The sequence below is a fragment of the Diadema antillarum genome, unplaced genomic scaffold, assembly GCF_040938485.1.
Source record: "Diadema antillarum isolate AM-2024a unplaced genomic scaffold, OU_Dant_1.0 seq00001914_RagTag, whole genome shotgun sequence".
Classification (NCBI taxonomy): domain Eukaryota; kingdom Metazoa; phylum Echinodermata; class Echinoidea; order Diadematoida; family Diadematidae; genus Diadema; species Diadema antillarum.
The window spans coordinates 134133-156748 of NW_027272577.1; the positions used below are offsets into that span (position 1 = coordinate 134133).

At 38.0% G+C, this 22616-nt stretch overlaps 1 protein-coding gene across 1 annotated transcript in view; it reads right to left on the minus strand.

Annotated features, from left to right (window-relative positions):
- Positions 1–22616, minus strand: part of LOC139713147 (protein tweety homolog 1-B-like) — a gene marked incomplete at its 5' end in the record, with an annotated part of 47749 nt that overhangs the window by 7331 nt on the left and 17802 nt on the right. Inside the window, 6 exons of the mRNA XM_071624898.1 lie at positions 3405–3449; positions 6487–6660; positions 11448–11549; positions 12017–12150; positions 13465–13557; positions 17450–17505. Coding sequence (XP_071480999.1) covers positions 3405–3449; positions 6487–6660; positions 11448–11549; positions 12017–12150; positions 13465–13557; positions 17450–17505 — 604 coding nt within the window. The remainder of the gene's footprint in view (positions 1–3404; positions 3450–6486; positions 6661–11447; positions 11550–12016; positions 12151–13464; positions 13558–17449; positions 17506–22616) is intronic.

Genomic DNA, 22616 nt, shown 5'->3' on the forward strand with positions numbered 1-22616 from the left:
TGCAAATTTTGCCATGTGTTTATATCAAGTTTCGCCTATTTTGAAAAATATTCTGAATATGTTACTTGTGATCATGTCTGCCTCATTACACATGAGAAAGTGAAATGACACAAGTCAGATATACAAGTCAAATGAAAGATGGTGGCTGAATATTGCAGATTTTGCATTCAGAGGTGTTTCAAATAAAGGTTGCTTGTTGTCAAAACTTTCCATGAGGTAGAAGACAAACATAAATTGTATCTCCATCGCCCAAGAGTGAAGTAGTGCCTTTTTTCTCTTAAATTTAGGCTTGTATATTCTGTGAAATGTGAACATGGCAGAAACAGTTGTGATGTCCCAGTATCAGTATAATCTGGAGAGAATATCTTGATAGAGACCTCTCTTGTTTTGTGTGCGCGGAATTTGAGAGGGGAAAAAAAAAACAACAACCTAGAAGTCAACAAGTCTTTCTTCTTTAATAAGCCAGTACATCATCCCACCTGGCATTAATAGTGGTTAGCAGTTCCTCCCTGAAAAACTCTGCAACTACGGCACCGGGGTCCCTATATATCTTCCCTTCTTTTCATGAACAATACACAATTTAAAGTTGACCCATTAGAGTATTTCTTTGTTTTTTTCCTCAGAATGAAGGTGATAAAATTTGTGTTTACAACCTAAATCTTAAAATGGCATCATTCGGCGTGGCAGATGAATTGAGGGGTCGAAACCCAGGATATGAATCTCCTTTCTCGGACAGGCAAATTCTGCCCTTATAATTCTTTGAAGATCCACTGTCAAAATCTCCTGTGAAAAAAGTACAGTATTGTTGCTGTGTTTTTATTCCTTTCTTCAAAAACCAGTACCTCGAGTGGTTATCCAAAAGGTTTATAAGAGCACATTAATTAATAAAGGTAATCAAGGTAATACATAAGGGCCACAAATCACATATATTTTATTTAAACCAAAAATAGATCCCTCTTTTGAGATCCATTTTGATCACACAGCTAGCATTCTTACTATTTTGCCAACCAAAGTACTGAAAACGAAGGTTGTTTTTTTTTTCCTCAATCATGTGATTAGCAATTTCAAAAAAAAAAATCAAAAAGTAATTCTGTACACATCAGATATTAAAGACGAGATAACATCACTAAAACTTTACTGTTCTTGTTTTAATGTGGTTTCTCCTACGTGCTAAAGCATTTTGAAGCCTAGTAATCATTCTTTGTCTCTAGCTTATATGTATCTCATGGCCGAACGTCATTTTCACAATGTATTCAGTCACCACCTCGACATTGTAAATCTAATTAAAATGGTATGTGATCCATTAGCACAATGTCAAGGGGAAAATGATGGTTAAGATTTTTTTTACTTATAATTTTTCACGTACCACACGACCATGACGGTGTTCTTTGAGGTATCATCTTACAAAATGTTTGGATTATCTCCAGTTATTCTTTCTATACTCTTAAAGCCCGTAAAAAGTTATGAAATAGGCTTAGATTTGATGATGTCTGTTAGAATTTGTTATGAACAATTGTGCAAATTCCAATTGGAGAATGTACGATAGGCAATTTAACAAATGAAATTTTTCTCAGTTACAAAAACAAGAAGTTTTCATAACAAAAAAACAAAAAACTTGATCCAACTTTGAGTTGGAAAATCATGTGTGCATGTGAGTGTGTATCTAGGCTGAACTGAAAACTAATGTTAATTGACATTCACTTCCATGTGGTTGTGAAATACAGGCAAGATAGTGCCATACTTCCACAAACGGTTCCGTTCCCCTAAGAAGTGCTGGTACTTTTTAAAAAGGCCACTGGTACCTCTTGGATCAGTTTCAATGCACTAATTCCTAGGCATGCAATTTCTCGTCTTTTCCCAGCATGTTAGTGTGTCATGTTACCCACAGTCCCACACATTGCAATTGCTGTTTGCTATCAAAATTGCTCCAAGATGCACACACATGGAATTTATACTGTACTCGAGGATGAAGAGTTTTTGTGTTCACATATTACAATCCATGATTGTCTCTAAATCTTTCTCCAACTCATCCAGCCTACAGTTTTGTATATCTCATCATCTGAGTACCATTCCATATCAAAGTTTGCAACATCTTGCCATGTTGCCATGGTGATGTTGCCATGGTGACAAACAAAACATTTGCTGCTGACTGGTTCTGGTAGTTACCACACTAGCTATGAACATAGAAATTGAAACTATATTGCTCCTCAAAGTTTTTGTTACATGTCATTTGAAATACGAGCCTGGTCTCGAGTCTGTACAAATCTGAAAGTGTAAAAGCCTTTGGGATAATTTTCTGGCTTTCTTTTTGCAAATGAGATCTTGTTTTGATGCCTCATGTTCTCAATCATGAAAAAGACTACTAGCTTGATGACTGCTATTCTTTCATCAAGACTTTCTGATAAGTTTAATTGGCTGCAACTTAATTTCTGGAAAGTTGTTGTTGTTTTCTTTCTTTCTAGCCATAATGTCTCCCATCAAGATCCATCAAAATGCAAGGTGTGCACAGGAGGGTGGGAAAAGGAAATGAAAAAATTTAGGAAATGAAAAATGAGTGAAGATGAATATAAAATGAAGGCAAAATATGGACCAGGTACATCGATGCAGGTGACAAAATTAACACATATATCAAATGCAGGCATGAAATGAAACATGGGTATATATAATATTTCTGATGCAAGATGACAAACACTGAAGAAAAAAATCAAAAGGATGAAAATAAATTATATTGCAGGCTGGTAGGGAGGCTAGGAATGAGCATACGGCAGGCAATATCAATATCATACAATGATGACACGGCCCAGTGCATTACTCTTTGAAACATTGTCCGATCTTCTGACTGACTGTACTGATGGCACTTCTTTGAATGATTCATCAAATCAAAAAAGTTAAAATGATTTTTTTTATCGTTTCTTTTCTTTCTTTCCTTTTTCGCTATGAATTCCATTGCTTTTAAAATTTAGTATCTGTATCACTGATGTTAACTGGATATTTCTGCAGGGAAAATGAAACTGTTCATAACACTTTTCATTTTCAAATCTTTACTAGCGAGAATATTTTTTTCCTTATTTTGTGTGTGTTTTAGAAACATGTCTTTTCTCAGAATCAAAGTGACTTATTTTCAAGATTCTGATACTTTGTTCTACGATTTTGCTTGGTCTCTTAATTCTTTCAATCCAGAACAGCACATATTTACCACTAGCGTTTTGATAACGTCACGATAAGAGGTGTCCCTTTAACACACATGCACTGGCGGAGGATCAGACAATATTGCAAAGAGATGCAACGGTAAGCCGCCAACACCTGGCAGGCAAGCCAAGCATGACACATCGCATTCCCACAATGCTCTTGTGGAGGCAAGCGGCCCGAAATAAACGGTGCCCGCCACGAATTGGGATACTTGCGGCTCATATCTGTGGTACCTAGGCGGCGAAGGCATTTGGACTGACCTGTGGGACAAAGGTTTTGCGGCACATCTCTCATTTTTTACAAGAAACAAAACACTGCACACCTTTCAATATGTGGGACTGCATATTAGAATGGATTAATAGTACACTTGCAGACGTGTGCTCAATCTTTATTTCAGATGCAACTCAGACAATCTATAACTGGGCATTGTGTTGCCAGATTAATTTGCTTTAAAACATCAATTTTCTGATCATTAGATTAGTTTTTCTCTCTTTTTTTTTTTTTTGCCTTCAGTCATAATTGCTGCTGTTTTTTGATGAGCATTCAAAATCTGTCATTGTTTGTTGAAGTTATTGCCTCAAGGAATAAACTGAAGGCTTTGAATTATATAATCTAAAGACAAACATGTCCTTGGTTTCGAGTTTAATAAAGACTGGTCACACTTGGGAATATAAAAGACTCGATTAATCAAAAGCATTGCATAATAGAGAGAGATTGGGTAACAATTCAATAATACACAATACATTCGTCACTGCAAAACAATAAGCAAAATTGGGGTCAAAGGTTAGCATTGCACTGCAAATTTTTGTCGCTGTTAAAAAAAAAACAAAAAAAATATAAATCACTTTGTAGCGGGTAATCTTTGAATTGAACTAAACTGATTGGGAATTTAATTTCTCATGCATGGAAAGTTGGTTAGTCCCATGAATGGTGGGATGTGTTAGTTCTTGGCATGGATCATCAGGCATATTGCTAATAAGCCCAATGGTGATACTAAAACATGGTTTCAGTTCACTTCTCAACGCTGTGTTGAATGGGCATTGAAGGTCCTGGAATGAATGATTGAGGTGAGATGCCTCAATAATGAAGTTGTTGCCTTTGAAATGTGTTAATCCACAGAAAAATTAAAAAATATTTTGTGATTAAACTGTGGTGTTAACATGAACCTGTCAAAATCTATTGGGTATGATTACAACATGTTGAAGGCTAGATGTTTTCTCATGGAGTGGATTATTCCAAAGATGAATTATGATTTGTGCTTAGATGTCACAGTCAAAACTCCATCCCACAATGTTTCCCAGGAGACTCTTGACACTTTGCAGACAGAAAAAAAAAGTAGAAATGATGAACTCATAATCTTCCAGATAACCAAACAAATGATATGAAAAAAAAATCTTTTGATAGCTAACCATCCCCCCCCCCATAAAAAAAAAGAAGATGTAAAAAACACAATATCTAACAAGGTCAATATTTGTTACAAATGTTTGGACCATCTACTGCAGTGGAGGGGAAGTATCAAATATACCAATTAAGTTTTCCCAAAATCTCTAATTAGTTCATGGATTTTTTTTTTCCACAAAAGGTGTATGACAGGGAAAATTTGGCACCAAACAAGAGCCATTTTCATGATGCGCAGTACCAGCAATGAAGGACAGTTCCTTTATAGTCACTCTGAGTTGCTTGTTACTAATTGGAATAACTATTCATCTATAGTCATCTATTTTACAAAGAACACAGATGGCATATATGTCTGTCTTTGGTCCATTCATTATATATCATCACTAATTCAATAGACTGTCATAATTGGAGCTAGCTGTTATTTCTTCCTGCTCTACTGTTTCGGTCAATTATTCATCTTCTTTTATGGATTCATGCCATCAATTCGTAGGCAAACTAAAAACTCCTTCTCACCATCCACAGCGATTAAAGTAACATCCTTCAAAATCTTACTTGATTCCAAGTTATGATTGTGTGAAACTTTCTATATATAGATCGACGTTGGTCAATGTCTGGTGTGTCGGATTACCATTGCTAGACATTTTGTATTTTCTTTTCTTTTTTTTTCTCTCTCTTTTTTTTTTCTGACAAAGTTTTGAACTGAGGAAATAAACTTTACTTTGGTTTACAACTTAACAGGACATGAATCCCACCACTCCACCTGGTATCATGGGCCAGGTATGGAATATTAGAGAAATTGTGTTTCAATCATGAAGGGATATTTTAAGAAGCATCAATCATACTTGAAATCTTTAAAGCAAGAGTTAGGAGGCATTCAAATGATAGTAGGAGCAGCAAGCACAGGATTGAAAAGGATTTTATATTTTTGTAGGTAGGCCTTATATAACACAGCATCATAATTCCCTACAACGCTGCATTGTGTTTAGAATTCCACAGCAAATCAAAAAGAAAACATGCTCAAGGTTAGGATGATTAAAACCATTTCTCGACAGCACAAGCTTAGACTTTGGAGGATCATTTTAAAGGGTGTTGCAAAATACACACTTGACACGTCTTAAGAAACTGACAAGTTATCTCAAGTGTGTGAGAGTCTGTGGGAACTGAAACTTTATCCACCTACATGTAGCTTTCAAGGCAACAATATCATCAAGTTTCAATATGTACAGCATCCCTCATGTTATGTGTGTAAATGGACTGTGAAGAAATGTGCTTTCGTGTTGTTACTACATGTCATCAATGCAAGAGATGTAATTGCTGGGACTAATCAAGTTTTGGCATACTGCTGGGGGGAGAACATTTTGTCTCCACTGTGGCATGATTGCAATACATCTCAAAATAATAAGCCATAGTGTCTCTTCGACAATTCATTGGACTTTGCTTCATATCCACTACTAACACTCAATTTATATACATCAATGAAAAACCAGTAGCTACGTGTACTTCTGGAATCTTCATACAATTTCCTTCAGATTTTATCAACAATGACAGAGACATATTTCAGCCTATAAACATCTCGGGACTGTGAAGATGAAATTTTTGTTGAATTCCTTTTATACTATGCCATCCTTTGCAGATTACAAAAAAAAAGAAGAATTTGAAGGTTGATTTCACATTCATCTCCAAATAAGGGATAGTTGTATTCTTGAACCATGCTATAAATTAAATTCGAGGGAAAAAAATACAATTCTTTGTAAATATTTCCTTAAAAGAAAAAATTCGTGACAAATTTTGATAAAGATAAAGTGTGATATCTATATCATTTAAAAACATCCTAATTGGCAGCTCTATTGAAGTAAATGGCAAAACTAGCATTATACTTGTCGGCCAAGGAGCACCTACCCGAAGCCATGTGATGATTGGGGTCTGGTGGGCGAAATAGGGGCAAGGGGTGGGGGCGTCTCTCGGGCGGAGTCGGCGGAGTCGTGCCCTCTCCGTCGGAACCTCTCAAGGGTCGCCGACGACGTCTGCGGGGGCAGGAAGGGGTCCTCCTGGTCCACCTCGTAATTTATTTTCCTGCAGCGGGAATGAGAGTGGAGAATGGCATAACAGGGAATGGAAATGGGAACATGAAAAGGGAATGGGAATGGAAAATGATAATGGAGAATGGTAATAGGGAATGGGAATGAGAAGGGGAATGTGGAATGGGAATGGGAATGGGGAATGTGAAAAGGGAATGGGAAATGAGAATGGAGAATGACAATAGGGATTGGGAAATGGGAATGGGAAATGAGAATAGTGAATGGTTAATAGGGAATGGGAATGGTGAATATGAAATGGAAATGGGGAATGTGAAATGGGAATAGGAAATAGGAATGGAGAATGGTAACAGGGAATGGGAATAGGGAATGTGAAATGGTAATGGGAAATGAGAATGGAGAATGGTAATAGGGAATGGGAACAGGGAATGAGAGCAGAGAATGGTAATGGGAAATGTGGAAAAGGGAATAGTGACAGGGATTGGAAAAGGTAAATGGGGACAGGAAATGAACATGGAAAATGGGAATGGGAAGAGGAATGAAAAAAAAAAATGAAAAGCACTTCATTGCAGTAATATTTCCATGTCATGTGTTGGTTAAGTGAGAAATTCATCACAAAGGGAATTTAACATTTTTGTATAAATGATATTTCAACAAACTTCCAGGATCCTTTTCTAGTGAGGATTGCAGGCATTCCTCTCTTGAGATTAAAAAGCACACTGAGCTAAATGACAACAAAGGTATTTTTACCATTATCGGTGGGTGTAACATCAAAACACACACACAAACACACATAAGTGTTTCCTCTGTATGTCCTGAAGACTACAAACAACTTAACCATTTGCTTTTTGCATCCTGCTTGCAACAAGAAAGAGATATTTTAGTATGTTTGGATACAATGATTTTGTGGGACTCTTCTATGCAAACAATAATTGAGAAGGACATGCTCCCCAAGTGGCTGGCATCAATTCTTTGAAATCAACTTTGTGAAATCAAGCTGGGATGTCATAAGCATCATCTAACATAGCATATCCTCGTATTAGTTAGAGTGCAATTCTGCACGATGTTCAAATTGGCTGTGATGAATAAATAGAGCGATATCACATGAACAGAATGGTTGATGTAAATGTTTCCTCAAAATTTGACCTAAATCTAGATTTTTTTTTTCATGGAAGTTTCAAGTTTCATGTGTTTTTATGACAAAGTGATACTTGAATAAACCACACCTACATCGTGACAGAGATGATGTCATCGCTGCACAAAGCTCTCGCTAATTCTTACGCGAATATCCACTACACTTCTCTTCTTTTATTTCTTCCACTAAAACAATAATATATGTTACGTGCATCAAATTACTGTGGTTTTGTCGTAACTGAGCAAACAATGCCTTTTCAGGGAGGAAGTGATTGTGGTTGATGTATGTCTGATCAAAAACATGATTTTCAATAATGTTTTTCATGCACAAACCTACGGAAGAGTAGTGCACAAATTTGTGCATACTGTTCCTATTTGCTCGCATCTGGTTAAAACGTGAGAAAATTCCACGACTTTCTTAATTTATGTCTAATTATCATGAAACTTCTACCACTTTTTTTCTTTTAATCTGACTTTATTCATTAAAATCAACTTGAACATGCAGTGGGAATGCACTTTACAAAAGCTGCAGTGTGTGACATAATTGACAGAACAGGCAACCTGCGAATTTGGCATCCTGTTTGCGAGAATGAATGAACAACCATCTGGAGAAAACAACAACAACAACTGTTATCTCCAAGGGGGATGTAATTCAATTTCTAGGTGAAAGTGCTCTTCTTTTAAAATGTAATGCTTCTCATTGCTTTATTTGCTCAATTTTGAGGCAAAATATATCATACTTTGATAGAAAAAAAAAAACCACCCCACTGCATGTGTATATCAGTAAGATTCAATTCCTATTAGAGATGGCAAACTTTACAAATTTTCCCTGGCTTAAAAATATAGTATGTTTGCTTTTTTGTAATCTTTCTCTCTCTCTCTGACTCTGTTCTACATGGATAATTTACCTGTAACCTCACAAGGGAGCTTCATGTTAAGAAAGCTTAGCATTCACATCCATGCCGACACGCGTACGCACAAGCTGCAAAACATTTGCACCAGCACGTTTCCACAGCACGCATTACGGCGGGCTTTCAGGATTAATTCATTTCAATCTTTTCAAATGGAATTTCACTTTCCCTTCATTAATTTGATTTGTGCTACATGTCTCGGCTTGTAGATTTCACCTGCTGTTATGTCAAATGCACATCTGGGTTGAAGTGCATCATTTGATTGACGGACCAGAGAATGTCAAAATGTTGTTGTGGAACAATTCAAAAGAATCTTCCTTATTTCTTGTATCTGTAGTTATGTTGAGTGTGTGCACTCACATTTTATTTTCCTTCAATAAGAAAATATAGAAAGAGCTGTTTGTTAGAATCTTTGTATATGTATAGACACACCAGGTAATTCTATTTGAAATCTTTTACATTAACAATGACTGACTTTAACTCATGTGCTTGATAATTTCATCTCACATTCACCACAATCATAACATAGAATTAGGTGGCAGCACACGGCAGCTTGATAACTGTTTTTGGTTGAACTTCATTGTTTCATCATTTCAGCATGTATTCAAGATCTGATGGCTTTGTTGCATGTTTCTTGTAAATCTTGTATACACTCATGAAGACTGCAATTATTGTAGGCTGCATAAGGCACATAGTAGAAAATACTATATATCATTTGTTTGCCACGATTAACCCATTGAGGACAGTCTGATTTTACTACAACACGCATTTCCCCTAGACACCTGCCCGGGACTCGTCCTCAACGGGTTAAAAAACAACAACATTGATACAATACATGGAGAAAGAGAGAGAGAAAACCACAAATTCTCAATTCTCATGGTCGGACATCCGGGTATTTTGCGTGTCACGGGGTCATGGATAGCGTTGGAGTGAAAACAAACCACTCGCGTGAGCCTGGAGTGAACGCTGTACGTGTTTTCTGCCGGGGCGCCCCGCGAGCATAGCGCTAGCGCAAGCTGGTACTGTAGCTGTGCGGGCGGCAGGATTAGGCCCTAGGCCTACTGTAAATTAGGCCCTACCCTAAGTACTACAGTACTAACGTTAGACCTACCTGAAGTTTCTATGAGGTACTAAGTAAGCGTAGATATCGGGGTAGGGCCTACTCAAAGAGGTTCTACTGCACATCTGGCCATTTTGTCGGGTCGTTGATCCAGAGTCCTGCCGCGATTTCATACGGGCACAGGTCCAGTCCGGCCGCCTTAAACTTGGCAAAATACCGGGACCGATCGATCGACAGGATCCAGATTTTTAGAATATTGCTGGCAAGACATGATGCATGTATCTCATGAATGATGGCACAAATGACAAAATGAATAATGAAAAACAGTCCCCATGTCTGAGCTGCGTAGAGTTGCACATAAATTATACACGTCGCACATGCACAGCATGCAGTCAGTATGCGCATTATGCAGGCTTAGCGCTTGCAAGCTGTTTGTTTTCACTCCAGTCAACCGGAAGTGACGTGTAGCCGACCGCAAGAATATTCAACTGTTGCTACTCTGTATCTGTCCTTCATTATGTCGTATGCCACACGCACCATGCATAGGGAGTAGCCTGGCACAATTAATGTGCATGGACATCATTACCTGCCATTGGTTCTCACTGATTATCACACACACACACACACACAAAGTTTGAATTAATTGGAAATGTAAACTTGATGTACTATCAAAATGGTCAAGAGCACTATTATAATGAGATATATTACGCAGCTACTATACCATGGAATGATATACTGTATACGCTTTATTTTTGCGTACAGATATTTTTCGCGAATGACTAGGTCACAGACATTTTCGCGAGATGTTGTTTTCGTGACAACGCCGATGCTTTATGTTAATGCTCTATTAACACATCGTATGGAGTCATTTTCGCGGGTTGTTGAATTTGCGATCCAGCTGTGATTCGTGAAATTCGCAAAAATTAAACCCTCGCAAAAATAACAGCCTATACAGTACTCTACTGCGCATTACAAAGTAATGTAATCATTCATGCACAAAGAGTTTGGAATACAATCAAGCAGCCATTCTCATTTGGCAACGAGAACTGCCTCTGACGCTCAAATCTTGTTTTCCTTGGTTTACACTGCATAACGTCAGAAACAGCAGGAGGAAGAAAGAGGATGCATCTCACACGTACGTCATTTCTTGACTGAAAACCGAAAGCTGTGAAATATGTACTTCAAGAGCGCAACAAGCCTTCATCATCATTATCTTATGGTCCACTCAGAGCTGGACTGAAGCCATACTCCATTAACCATTTGAAAATGAGATGCCCGTGGGTCCTGTATAACTTTGTGGGAATCTCACAAATCTCATATGAAATGGGTTAAAGAGTTGCTACACTTCACATCACCTCTATCCCCACCCTGTATTATGAAACCCAGCAAATAAATCACCTTCCCACTTGGTGAATCCCACGTTATTGAAACCAAAAGATGATCTGATTAGGACAGAGAGTGACAGACTCATGAATGATTGCTCACGTTCGCACTTACTCATCGCGATTACTCTGACGGTTCATAGACTAGCAAAACCTACAAGATTATTTGTTTGGTTTTTGTTTGTTTTTTTAATGGCAGGTTATCACAAGTTCATTTTAGGGCAAGAGATCCTCCCTATGTATTGTCTCTTCCCCTGAAGCCAAACCCCCACAAAAAACGTCATCTATGCAAATGAGGCTCTGTTGTGGTAGGAAGGTCCAGAGAGAGACTACCGACCTTCTGGCGATCCTGGAGGCCAGGGTGGATGACATACAGAGCACCAATGTGAGCACCAGACCCAGAACGACTCCACTCAGTAGGAGGAAACCAGTACCAGCTCTGGGAGACAAAAAAAGGAGAAAAGAAAGGGGAAAAAAAAAGGACAAATTTTAACAAAACAACTCATAGTCAACCCTCCAATCAACATCATCGTAAGGGTGGCAAATGTTAATGCATTATAGTCAAGGAGATCCATGATATGCTTCTTCACATATTAACATTCACAAGTCACATATTTACAGATAATTTTTTTTTTCACTGATACATACTAAATTCTTAAGTTGTGGACAATACTGGGTAAACCATCATAAAATCGACGGAAGATAAATCATAAAACTAGTTTATGACAGCTAAAACAATATTTCACAGCAAAAATGGCCAGGCATATTCCTTACAGAGTGACAGTAGATTATCATCACAAGACCGTGTTTTCCTTTGACCCTTTGTGAGCTCTGAGGCACAGAAAACCACATAGCAATTCATACACTGTCCAAAGTCCCTGGCACGAAAAGGGTTAACGAACTCACAGTGTGTCGTAGCAGATCCCGTGCACCGCCGAGATGTAGTCCCTGTGGATGCTGTTGCAGTCCACCAGAGCCGTGACTTGCTGCGTGTACCCAATCACCTCTTTCACGGTATCATTTACGCTGTTGGCATAAGACTGCAAAAGACACGGGAGAAAGGGAGAAAATAGAACCACCAGTAACTAAAAAATGAAAGAAAGTGAAATGAGTATACTGATCTCTTTAATTTTGCCGTTTGAATTGAAAAACTCCACCAGATGGTAAAAGTTACAAAGAAACTTATGGCTGTTGTGACAGGAGAGGACAACAAAATTAGATATGTCAGTATTGCGGATATATCAAATTTCTCAGACATGACCTTTTTTTTATATGAATTATGAAGTTGGTAACATAAAAAAATGAACATACACTGTTCATTTTAATAACATCATCAAGTTATCTTGAACTGAAGAAGCTATGACGGTCAGTCTGTGAAGATGATACTATCACATACATGTGTTTTTCTGTGAATAGAGTGGTATAAAGGAAATGAAACATATATCAGTTTATTCCAGTAATCTTGTGTCATGTTTACTCAATGGACTTCCAGTTCAAAGAACATAAATACTTCTCTCAAGCTGCACACGAAAATTCCACTTAGCCTATTGGTTTTCTTGAAACTCATAGGTGATTATGCCCCACGTTAGTATCACGTAACACCCGGATGAGATTGTATAGACTGGTCTCAGTTCTGATATATCATTTTGATATACATTGCACATTACAAAGTTGTAATTCATGCCTCATCAATTGTCAGCAGAGTGTGCATAAGACTGAGTTGTGATAACTTCTTCTTTTTATGACAAATGTACAAAAACATTTTCTCTCTCTCAGACCCATAGTCACATTTTAAATTCCCTTAATAGACACAGGTAACTGAAGAGATCAAAGTTTGACTAAAAAACAAAAAACAAAAACCACAAGTGTCATTTTTAGTTGAAGTTTAATGACTAAAACAAAAGAAAAGATATTCCAAATGCAATCTTAATAACAAGCAGGCCAGTGTTACGTTTCTCCAAGTTTTGCTGTTTCAAATGAACGTGGTATGAAGTATTATGAAATAGGTTTACAAATAAATAAAAATAACAAGCTCACTTAATAAATAACTGAATAGATAACAACAAATATGTATGGCATTGAGGTATTGAATGAGGAAGTCCATAGCGGCATGAAACCAAGTCATATACTTCATTGAAACCTTCCTTTGATCACCTCAATTCCTTTTTTTTTTGTTAGAAAAACAAAACAAAACATTTTATAGCTTCTAAAATGGGAAGTTAGGCACTCATTTCAAAAGATTTGTTTTCCAGCTCCGCTTGTTGAACAGTTATGTATATTTGTCACTGTGAACATATACCTTTTTGTATGATTTTCTTATACTGCAATTAAAAGAAAGAAAAAAAGTTACATACTTCTGATGAGGGAGAGTACTGCTTGATGAGGGCTTCTAGTGAGGCCAATGACTCCTGCGCTGCTGCAAGCTGGTTGTTGGCCTGCGTTATCGACTGCAAGGGATACGAGAGAAATGAGAATCAGAAAAATCCGTGATGAGATGTTTGATGTATGAGACATGATGAAAAAAAAACAAAAACAACAACAACCAAGTACTATGGTGAGACAGTCTATTTAACCCATTGACGGCGGAGTGATTTAGGGACGACACGCATTTCCCATAGACACCTGCTCGAGTATACTCGGGACTCGTCCTCAATGGGTTAATAGGGTACCAAAGTGATGACGTCACAGTCTTTTGTTACAACATGGGGTGGAATCAGGTGCGAGCACGGTTTGCATCAATAGTGTTCACAGATATTTGGGCCAGGTGAGGTTGGTTGGAACCAGTTTCCATGGCGATGAATGGGTATGACATCACCCTCTGGTACTCTATGATGATATCTGTAATATATGTCAGGATGCACACTAACCCCATTTTTCCTACTTATCTGTCCCTGTTGGACCAGCAGGTACCCAGTCTTTTACTGGTTCATTCCTGAAAAAAAAAAAGTTACTGGTCTGACAGTGATTTTCACTGGTCTGGACCATTGGAACAGTGCCAGTGTGCAGCCTTGTCTATGTACATCTTCAAAACCTCAAGAGATCTTGAGGCATTCTCTCTTTTTTTCATTCTTTTTCATCAGATTTCAATAATCTATCTAAACTTGACCAACAATGTGTAGCTGTATAGTAAGCAACAAGCCCACTGTAGCAACATGCCTCAGACCAACATGAAGATCATGGTGACACACACAAGAGATTACTGATTAGGGGATTAGGTAATCTGCAGTCCTTAATGATCAATTGCCAGACATCTGCACCAATCAGCAAAAAAACCCCCAACAACAACAAACAACCAACACAAAAACAAAACAAAACAACACAAAAACAACAACAACAACAACAAAAACAACAACAACAACAGCAACAGCAGCATACACACTCCAGCGTGTGTCCCAATCAGCAAATGAGACACAGTACGGGTTAAAACACAGTTAAAAATGAGCACAATTCTATCCATGCACTCATCTCTACATTTAACCCGTTGAGGACGGACTGATTTTGCTTCAACACGTATTTCCCATAGACACCTGCCCGAGTATACTCGCGACTCGTCCTCAACAGGTTAAGAGTAAAATAAAGTGCAGGTAGTAGTGAAAAGATGGGGGGGGGGGAGGGAGACAGATGGGTGTGGGCAAGAAACCCGAGGTTGTAGTCATAAAGAGACGTTGCACGGGCCAAGTGGACAGGTGAGTTTGGGTTCAACGAGAAGGTAAAACTTATTGAAAGGGATCAAGTAACCACATTAAGCCTTTTGACTGGTACCCAGCAGACCACAGTCTTGGCACGTCAGCGACACTGAAAAAACAGTTGATATTGTACAACTCTCTCCTGCTACCGTCTGTGAGACAATTAGGTTTCCTACTGGTATCTTTACTGATAAGCACGAAGAGCAGCAAAAGCACAAGATCCACAAATGATACCGAGTATCTAATGGCTGAACATTTTAGTGTGAAAGGGGTGGGAGAAATATAACACCACCCCCCCCCCCCCTCTTAAAAGGCGCTTTGATTCAGGTTAAGTGAGTATCTAATGGCTGAACATTTCAGTGTGAAAGGGGTGGGAGAAATATTACCCCCCCCTTAAAAGGCACTTTGATTCAGGTTAAGTGAGTATCTAATGGCTGAACATTTCAGTGTGAAAGGGGTGGGAGAAATATACCCCCCCCCCCCCTATTAAAAGGCGCTTTGATTTAGGTTAATCAACACTATGGAAAGGAACAGGAATAAGAGTTCAGCTGCCTGTTAAATTCTAGTGAGCAACCTTGTAAAAATCAAACAAATATTTGAGATATACAGTAACTGAATACATAATATATTTTGCAGTGTTCGCATTTTTCTTTTGTTTAATGTAAATATGATTAGATAACTTATATCTATTCTTCTTCTTTTTTTCTAAAGTTATGTGTCACCAGCACTGCATTTTTCACGTTGAATTTTACACAATGAGAAACTTTCTAGAAAAGACCACTATCTTATTGAAAATACAGGTGACAATGTGGTGAGGTTGACTTGTTTTGCTTTGTTTCTGCGATTGTTCGGCCATCCACGTAACTCAGGAATTCCTGGTGTTGGATATATAAGGGGGGGGGGGTTCATCTCGATTGTGTGTCTTTACCAAGAGTGCTTTGGAGTCAGCAGATATTCCATGTGTACAGTAGCAAAAGTTATCGCAAAGCAAATAAATCACGTCTCAAAATTTCCCACAGAAATAACGGTAGTCTTAGTGCTTGGACAAGGAAGTGACATTTCAACATAAACTCCTGCTTCCCCCCAAAAAAAGTACAGTTATCAAGGATGAAAGCAATGTATCATATATCATTTTTTAGTTTCCTCCTCCAGTTTGCAGGAAATGTTTACGTAGGATTGCACAAATAGCAATATTTAAAGCACATGATAGCATTCCAAGTAAAAATTTAGACAGTACACTGCAAGTTGTTGTTTTTGTGACTTTCATGTCACTTACGCAATATGTTTTTCATAATGCATATAGGTGATAACGATGTAAAATCATCTTTTAGACATATCTTTTTTCAATACTCCCATATCAGAAAAACAGAAAAATAAAGTAGGAATTTGTCTTGCTACATGAACAATAGTTATGTTATCACTCACAAAAACAATAGTATCATGACCATTTGCCAGTAAGAGCAGCACTTGCACGAGTGTCGGTCCACTAGTAGTCACAAGGTTTATCATCACAACAGAAAGCTATCAGCCATTGTCTTTTACCGGTGTCTGTATCACATTTTCATGGAAATGTGTTTTTTGGTGTGTGTGTTTTTTTTTTCCAAAACAAAACAAACCCAAGTAATAACCTAACATTAGATACAATGTACGTGTATGTTGTTATTGCCTGCTTTACAACTTGTATAAAGACTACACCCATCCCCTAAAAAAAGAAGGCCATACGGAAATATTCCTTCTACATACTGTCTGTAACATGGATGGTAAAAGTGAATGGCTAAGGGATAATTGCTCTATAGGGTGCAATCTTGCAGATCTTTATGTACCTGAGGATTTATGTTTTGGAACCACTGTAACCTGTATAGAGCAAGAAGTGACCCCAGCAATGAAACTAACATATCAAAATATTTTTTATTTTTACACTTCAGGATAAGCAATTCCCATACAGGTAACAGAAGAGCTTTTCTCATTTCTTTTTTTAGAGTGAGGGAAGCCATAAGTGCATGCTATAAGAGGAGACACAATTTTACTGTGTGCCATCTACACATATTTTGTGAAACAACAATCCTTAACACTGTTGGATTCAAAAGCAGAGGAGGCGTTTAAGTGCCATTGATTATTATAATCTTCATATTCGACAATCACCTTGCACAGTTTTCACATCTCTCCTGCCTACTTAACTACTGAATGCCCGGGCAATAACTATGACTGAGATAAACCATGCAGAGTGGCTATTTGATCCTGACACAGCGGGACATGTTTTCAATTCCTGAAGCTACCTTCCAAGCTGTCATTTGAATTCAGTTCGATTCAATTCAAATCGATTCAAATCATCATCTCTATCAGCCCATGGACCTAGTCCATGATTGGCTGCAGAATGCAGAAACTTGCAATATATGGTATATATTTCTATCAAATTTTGTCAGGGGTACACACATCTGACACATAATGCTGAGAATGTAACAGAACTGCTCACATGCTCTTTTGAAAGGGAAAGTGTTATTCTTGTGATATCAGATTTCATCGGTGCAAAGGCAACACCCTTAAAGGTGAATATAATGGGCAGATGAGAGTTAGAAAGGGGCGTGGTAACATGAGTACTAAGTGCTACGCTAATACTTCTCACAGTCACACTGGCATCGGGTAAAGTACTCACCGAGCTGAATGGGTTTTTGATGCTGTCTGAGCATTCGATGTAATATCTCAGGATTTCTGTGAGTGAATAAGATAGAAAAGGAGGGTGGTCAAATAACAAATAATAATAACATACAAAACCATGCTTTTAAAGGAATGATGTAGTTTTGGCTGAGATGAAGATTTGGATTTTAACTTTTTGCGAGATAATTAGAAACCACTTACATGAAATATCTACGAGAATACAATTCTAAGAGGAATTCAAAATTTATTTGATGAAGATCGGTTTTGAAATGGCTAAGATATCCAAAAACAAAGTGGTCTTGATAAAACATGGGATCCATCTTTTATTAGGACCAATGTGTGTTGCCTTGTTTTTGGATATCTCGGCCATTTCAAAACCGATTTTCATCAAATAAACTTTTAATTCCTCTTAGAATTGTATAGTTCATATAAGTGGTTCAGAATTATTTTGCAATAAGTTTAGACCCGAATCCCCATCTCACCCAGAACTATACTATTCCTTTAATACACAGAATGAAAAAAAAGAAAAAAGAAGTGTATACTGCTATACTTTCGGGGGTTCAAAGGGCAAATTCTCAAGCTCATTTTGAATGAATTCAACCCTGGCACATATACCACACCTCATAATCCTTACTATCTATGAAACCTGGATGAGTCATCTTCTAAATATTAACATGACACAAACTCTGCACATAGTTTACGATGCTAAAGGGCCACATGAAATTTTGGGAAAACCACACACATACTTTTGTACATGGAAAAGCAAAACGACACCACTTCCTTTTCCCTTTGTAGCCTGGATAAACGGGATGCCACCTGATGAAATCTTGTCTACAATTTTCCATTTGCCTTTTTTTCGGGGGCATTGTAGGTGGATACAGACTGTGACAGATGTGTTTACATTGTCCAATAGCATTGTGTCATTTCTCATAGCTGCCCAAGAAGGAATTAAGCCAGGGTAAATCCGTACAGAGGCTGGAGCAATGCCACTGACATTCACTGTCTATACACTTTGCTTATCTAATTCATTTTTTTTTAAAGTCTGAATAACTTCTGGCAGGACAAATACCACAGGACACAGAGCAATACCAGTATGAAAATAAATACCTTTGAATATTTCAGTAGCATAGTGTGTTTGTAGTATTCAAAAAACTTAACTCAAAAGTAGGAAAGACAGAACAGTTCCCATAGGAGTGCATAGTAAAATCATTGAGAAAAATAGAAAACTTCTTCTGAATCAAGAGCTGGGAATGGTCTAAATTAAGATTCTTTTCTCCAAATTTAGAATGGCTGGGAGGTCTGATAAACAGATAAAACTGATAAGATTGGGAATCAGTCGAATAACCTGCAGAATGGAATCAATCATTCATATGCAGGCAGTACAATTTTGCCAAGATCAATACACACAGACAATGCGCATTACACCATCTGTGTAAATGATATGAACAAAGCGCTCTGCTCTGCATTATATTTTGACAACATGAATACGGCAAGTGAAAGTGGTGGTATAGTTTTGGATGAGATGGCGTTTCAGATTCTAACTTTCTGTGAGATAATTAGAAATCCCATAAGAAATATTAAAGAGCACACAATTCTAAGAGGAATTCAAAGTTTATTCGATGAAAACTGGTTTTGAAATGGCTGAGACATTCTAGTACAAAGTAAAACAAAGATGTTCTTATAAAAGGTGGGTTCCACTTTTTACAAGAACCTCTTTGTTTTACTTTGTCTTTGGAGGTCTCAGTCATTTCGAAACCAAATTTCATCAAATAAACTTCTAATTCCTCCTAGAATTTTATCCTCTTTAATATTTTATATGAGTGGTTTCTACTTATCACTCAAAAAGTTACAATTCTGAATCCCCATTTCAACCAAAACTATACCATCCCTTCAAAAGTTTATTTGAGAAAGGGAGAGTGCATCATTTGCCAGGATTGCCCAAGTCAAGTCAAACACTTTCTTCTCCTTCTTTAAGTGCGACATAAGCACACAAGATCTTCAAGTTAATTAATTATTCAAGCCAGGGGACGAGATGCAACCCTGCGATGAGAAAAGGTGATTGCATCGAGAAAAAAAATATATGTCACTGTAAGCCTGCATCGCAAGATCTGTGTGGAAAACGGGAGGGTAGTTTGTAAAAATCGTCACCGCAGTCTTGAGACTGTAGGATCTGATGTGGTGATTTGAAAATCTGCATTGCAAGAGACAATGTAGTGGAAGGTTCATCCAGAATTTCTCAAGACAGTTTCTCTTCCACACCCTTTCAGTCCTCTCTCCATCTCTCTCGTTCAATCTTATCCAACTGTCCATCAAATTTCCTGTACCATTTTTCTTTCAATCAACCTTCTTTCCAACTAATCAATATTCTTCTCCATCTTTCCTCCTCATATCCCTCGCTTCCTCTTCATCATATCTTCTCTCTCCCTCCATCTCTCTCGTAAGGTCTCTTCTGTGCTTCATTATTAATACCTCCCCTTCCAACTATGCCACCCGACATCATTCATTAAACCCTCTACCCATCTCCCTCCATTTTCTGTGTACTCTGTATATCTGTGTTCCGTTTTCTCTTACGTCGTCCTCTCTCTCTCTTTGTAACCCGTTGGAGACGAATCCCGAGTAGACTCGGGCAAGTGTCTATGGGAAATGCATGTTGTAGCAAAATCAGTCCGTCCTAAACCGGTTAATACTCATCGCTTCTGTGTTTCATTTTTAATTCTTCCTACTCCATCTGCCCCACCCCTATCATTCACTGAATCCTCCTCCATCCCTCCCCTCCATTTTTTATTTTCTTTATATCTCTTGCTCTAACATCTTCCCTCTCTCCATCCCTTCTTTCTGTTTCCTTCCTTTCCTTCTTCTCCTCTTCCTTTCTCCTTTATAATTTTCTCTATTCCATCCTTTACTGACATGCCCCGGAGAACGTCATAGCATTCTAATGACAGCCTGTTCACATCCAGTTTCTTCCCATAAATATTTCATCTGCAAGCAGAAAACGCCAGTCTAATAGCACCTTTTAAATATCACATATCCCCGCCTCACTGGTTCTCCCATCGAGTGCTCCTACATGCATCATATCATTTGCATCATCCTGTGAGAGCGCATCACGGATACGGCTCTTGATTCTTAACCCGTTGAGGACGGACTGATTTTGCTCCAACACGCATTTCCCATAGACACCTGACCAAGTAGATACTCGGGACTCGTCCTCAATGGGTTAAAGGGATGGTACAGTATTGGTGGAGATGAGAATTGGACTTTTAACTTTTTGCGAGATACCAAGAAAACACTAATGATATAGTACAGAGCATACCATTTTAAGAGGAATTCAAAGTTTATTTGATGAAAATCGGGTTTGGAATGACTGAAACATCCCAAAACAAAAGTAAAACAAAGCGATCGTAATAAAGTGTGGGTCCCACACTTTATTGGATGGAATCGCTCTTTCTTGGATATCTCAGCCATTTCAAAACCAATTTTCATGAAATAAACGTTGAATTCCTCATAGAATTACAGGCTCTTTCATATTTCATAAGAGGTTTCTCATTATCTCACCAAAAAATTTTAGAAACCTGAAATTAGGTCTCAATCAAAACTATACAATCCCTTTAAAGACCTGGTAGCATGGGCATACCATGGAGTGGGAAGGTTGGCCCAGCTTGGATACATTGTATATTTGAGAATTCCTGTAATGAATTGTGTAAAGCTCTATCACTGATCTCTGGGTAAGTACAAACACAGCCAAAGAATCTCAACTGGGGTCGAGAGTTACCAGTGAGCATACGCTTTAATGCACATATTCGCTGACCAGTGCTAATTTTGTTTTCGAATGTACCAGGGTCGGCAGTAAATTAATTGGGATGAATGCCCATGTACCCAGGTCTGTAAGTACAAGATCCCAAGTTCGAATCCCCCATGGTGTATACAACCTGGGTCAAGATGCTCGACCCACCATGTCCATCATGGGTCTGTAAATGGGGGTACCAGCCAGTTGCCAATGGGGAAGGGTTTTTGTTTTTGTTTTTGTTTTTGTTTTTGTTTTTGGAATATAATAACTACAAAGCCCACTAAGAAGCAGTGCCATGCCTTGAACTGGCTACACTAGGTAAATGAGAACAAGGTATTATCATTATCATTAATCATTTATCCACTCACCCAACTCCTGCTACATCCCTTCAACTACCTGGTACCATCCTCGCATCATCTACCGACCTGCTTCCCATATTACCCTTCCCCCCTTTCCATTCCATCCGATATCCTCTTCAATAAAAATATCCCCATAAAAGCTAATATACAGTATGTGTACATGCATACAATGGCAATGCTGGGGTAATGGCAATTTATATAACAGAGCTCCATGGAAGGATGGTGCTGCCAGCATTGAAAGATATGCTACCCTGGATAAAAAAAAAAAGAAGACCATAACATTTCCATTAGCATCATTTATTCATAAACTTGGTCCAACAGTAACCACAATTACCATTCTGTATCATCCCTCCAGCAACCCCCCCCCCCTTCCCCCCTCTCCACTTTCCAGGGATGCCAACCTCGTAAACAGCAATGCAGTATATTGAGGGCTGAAAACACATCATATTTTCTTCTTTTGGGAGAAACAGTATTTTCCATGAAACCTGCAGTATCTTTTTGGCAAGAAAACAGTACAATTTCTGCAATAAAAAGTAGGGCCTAACAGGTGGCATCTCTGCCTCCTTCCATGGGTCTCAAAAAATATTATTTTCTAAAAAAATATAACATATTTGACTTCAATCTTTCCCAGCAAAGAATTCTCTAAGGCAGCCATCTAATCTCCTCTACCCAAACATGTAAAAAAGTCTGGTTAAAGGTCCTGTTTATACCTTTAGGAGCAGTGATTTAAAAAAAAATGGTAAAGATATCACTTTTGATGCATATGTGTAGGTCTGTTGTATCACAAAACATCCTACCATATATAAAAAATGTTTGCAATAAAACCAATAACATAAGGAGATATTAGTATTTTTCTCATTATACCATAACTGTCCACAGTTTAGTCTGGAAACATTTCTATTACAACTGTTGTTCACATTTTGTGTATTCAACCATACTTAACATTGACTATATTGATTCAAATTTTTACAGTGGTTGTTTCTATCCCTAACTCACATTTTAGAACTATTTCAAAGCACTAA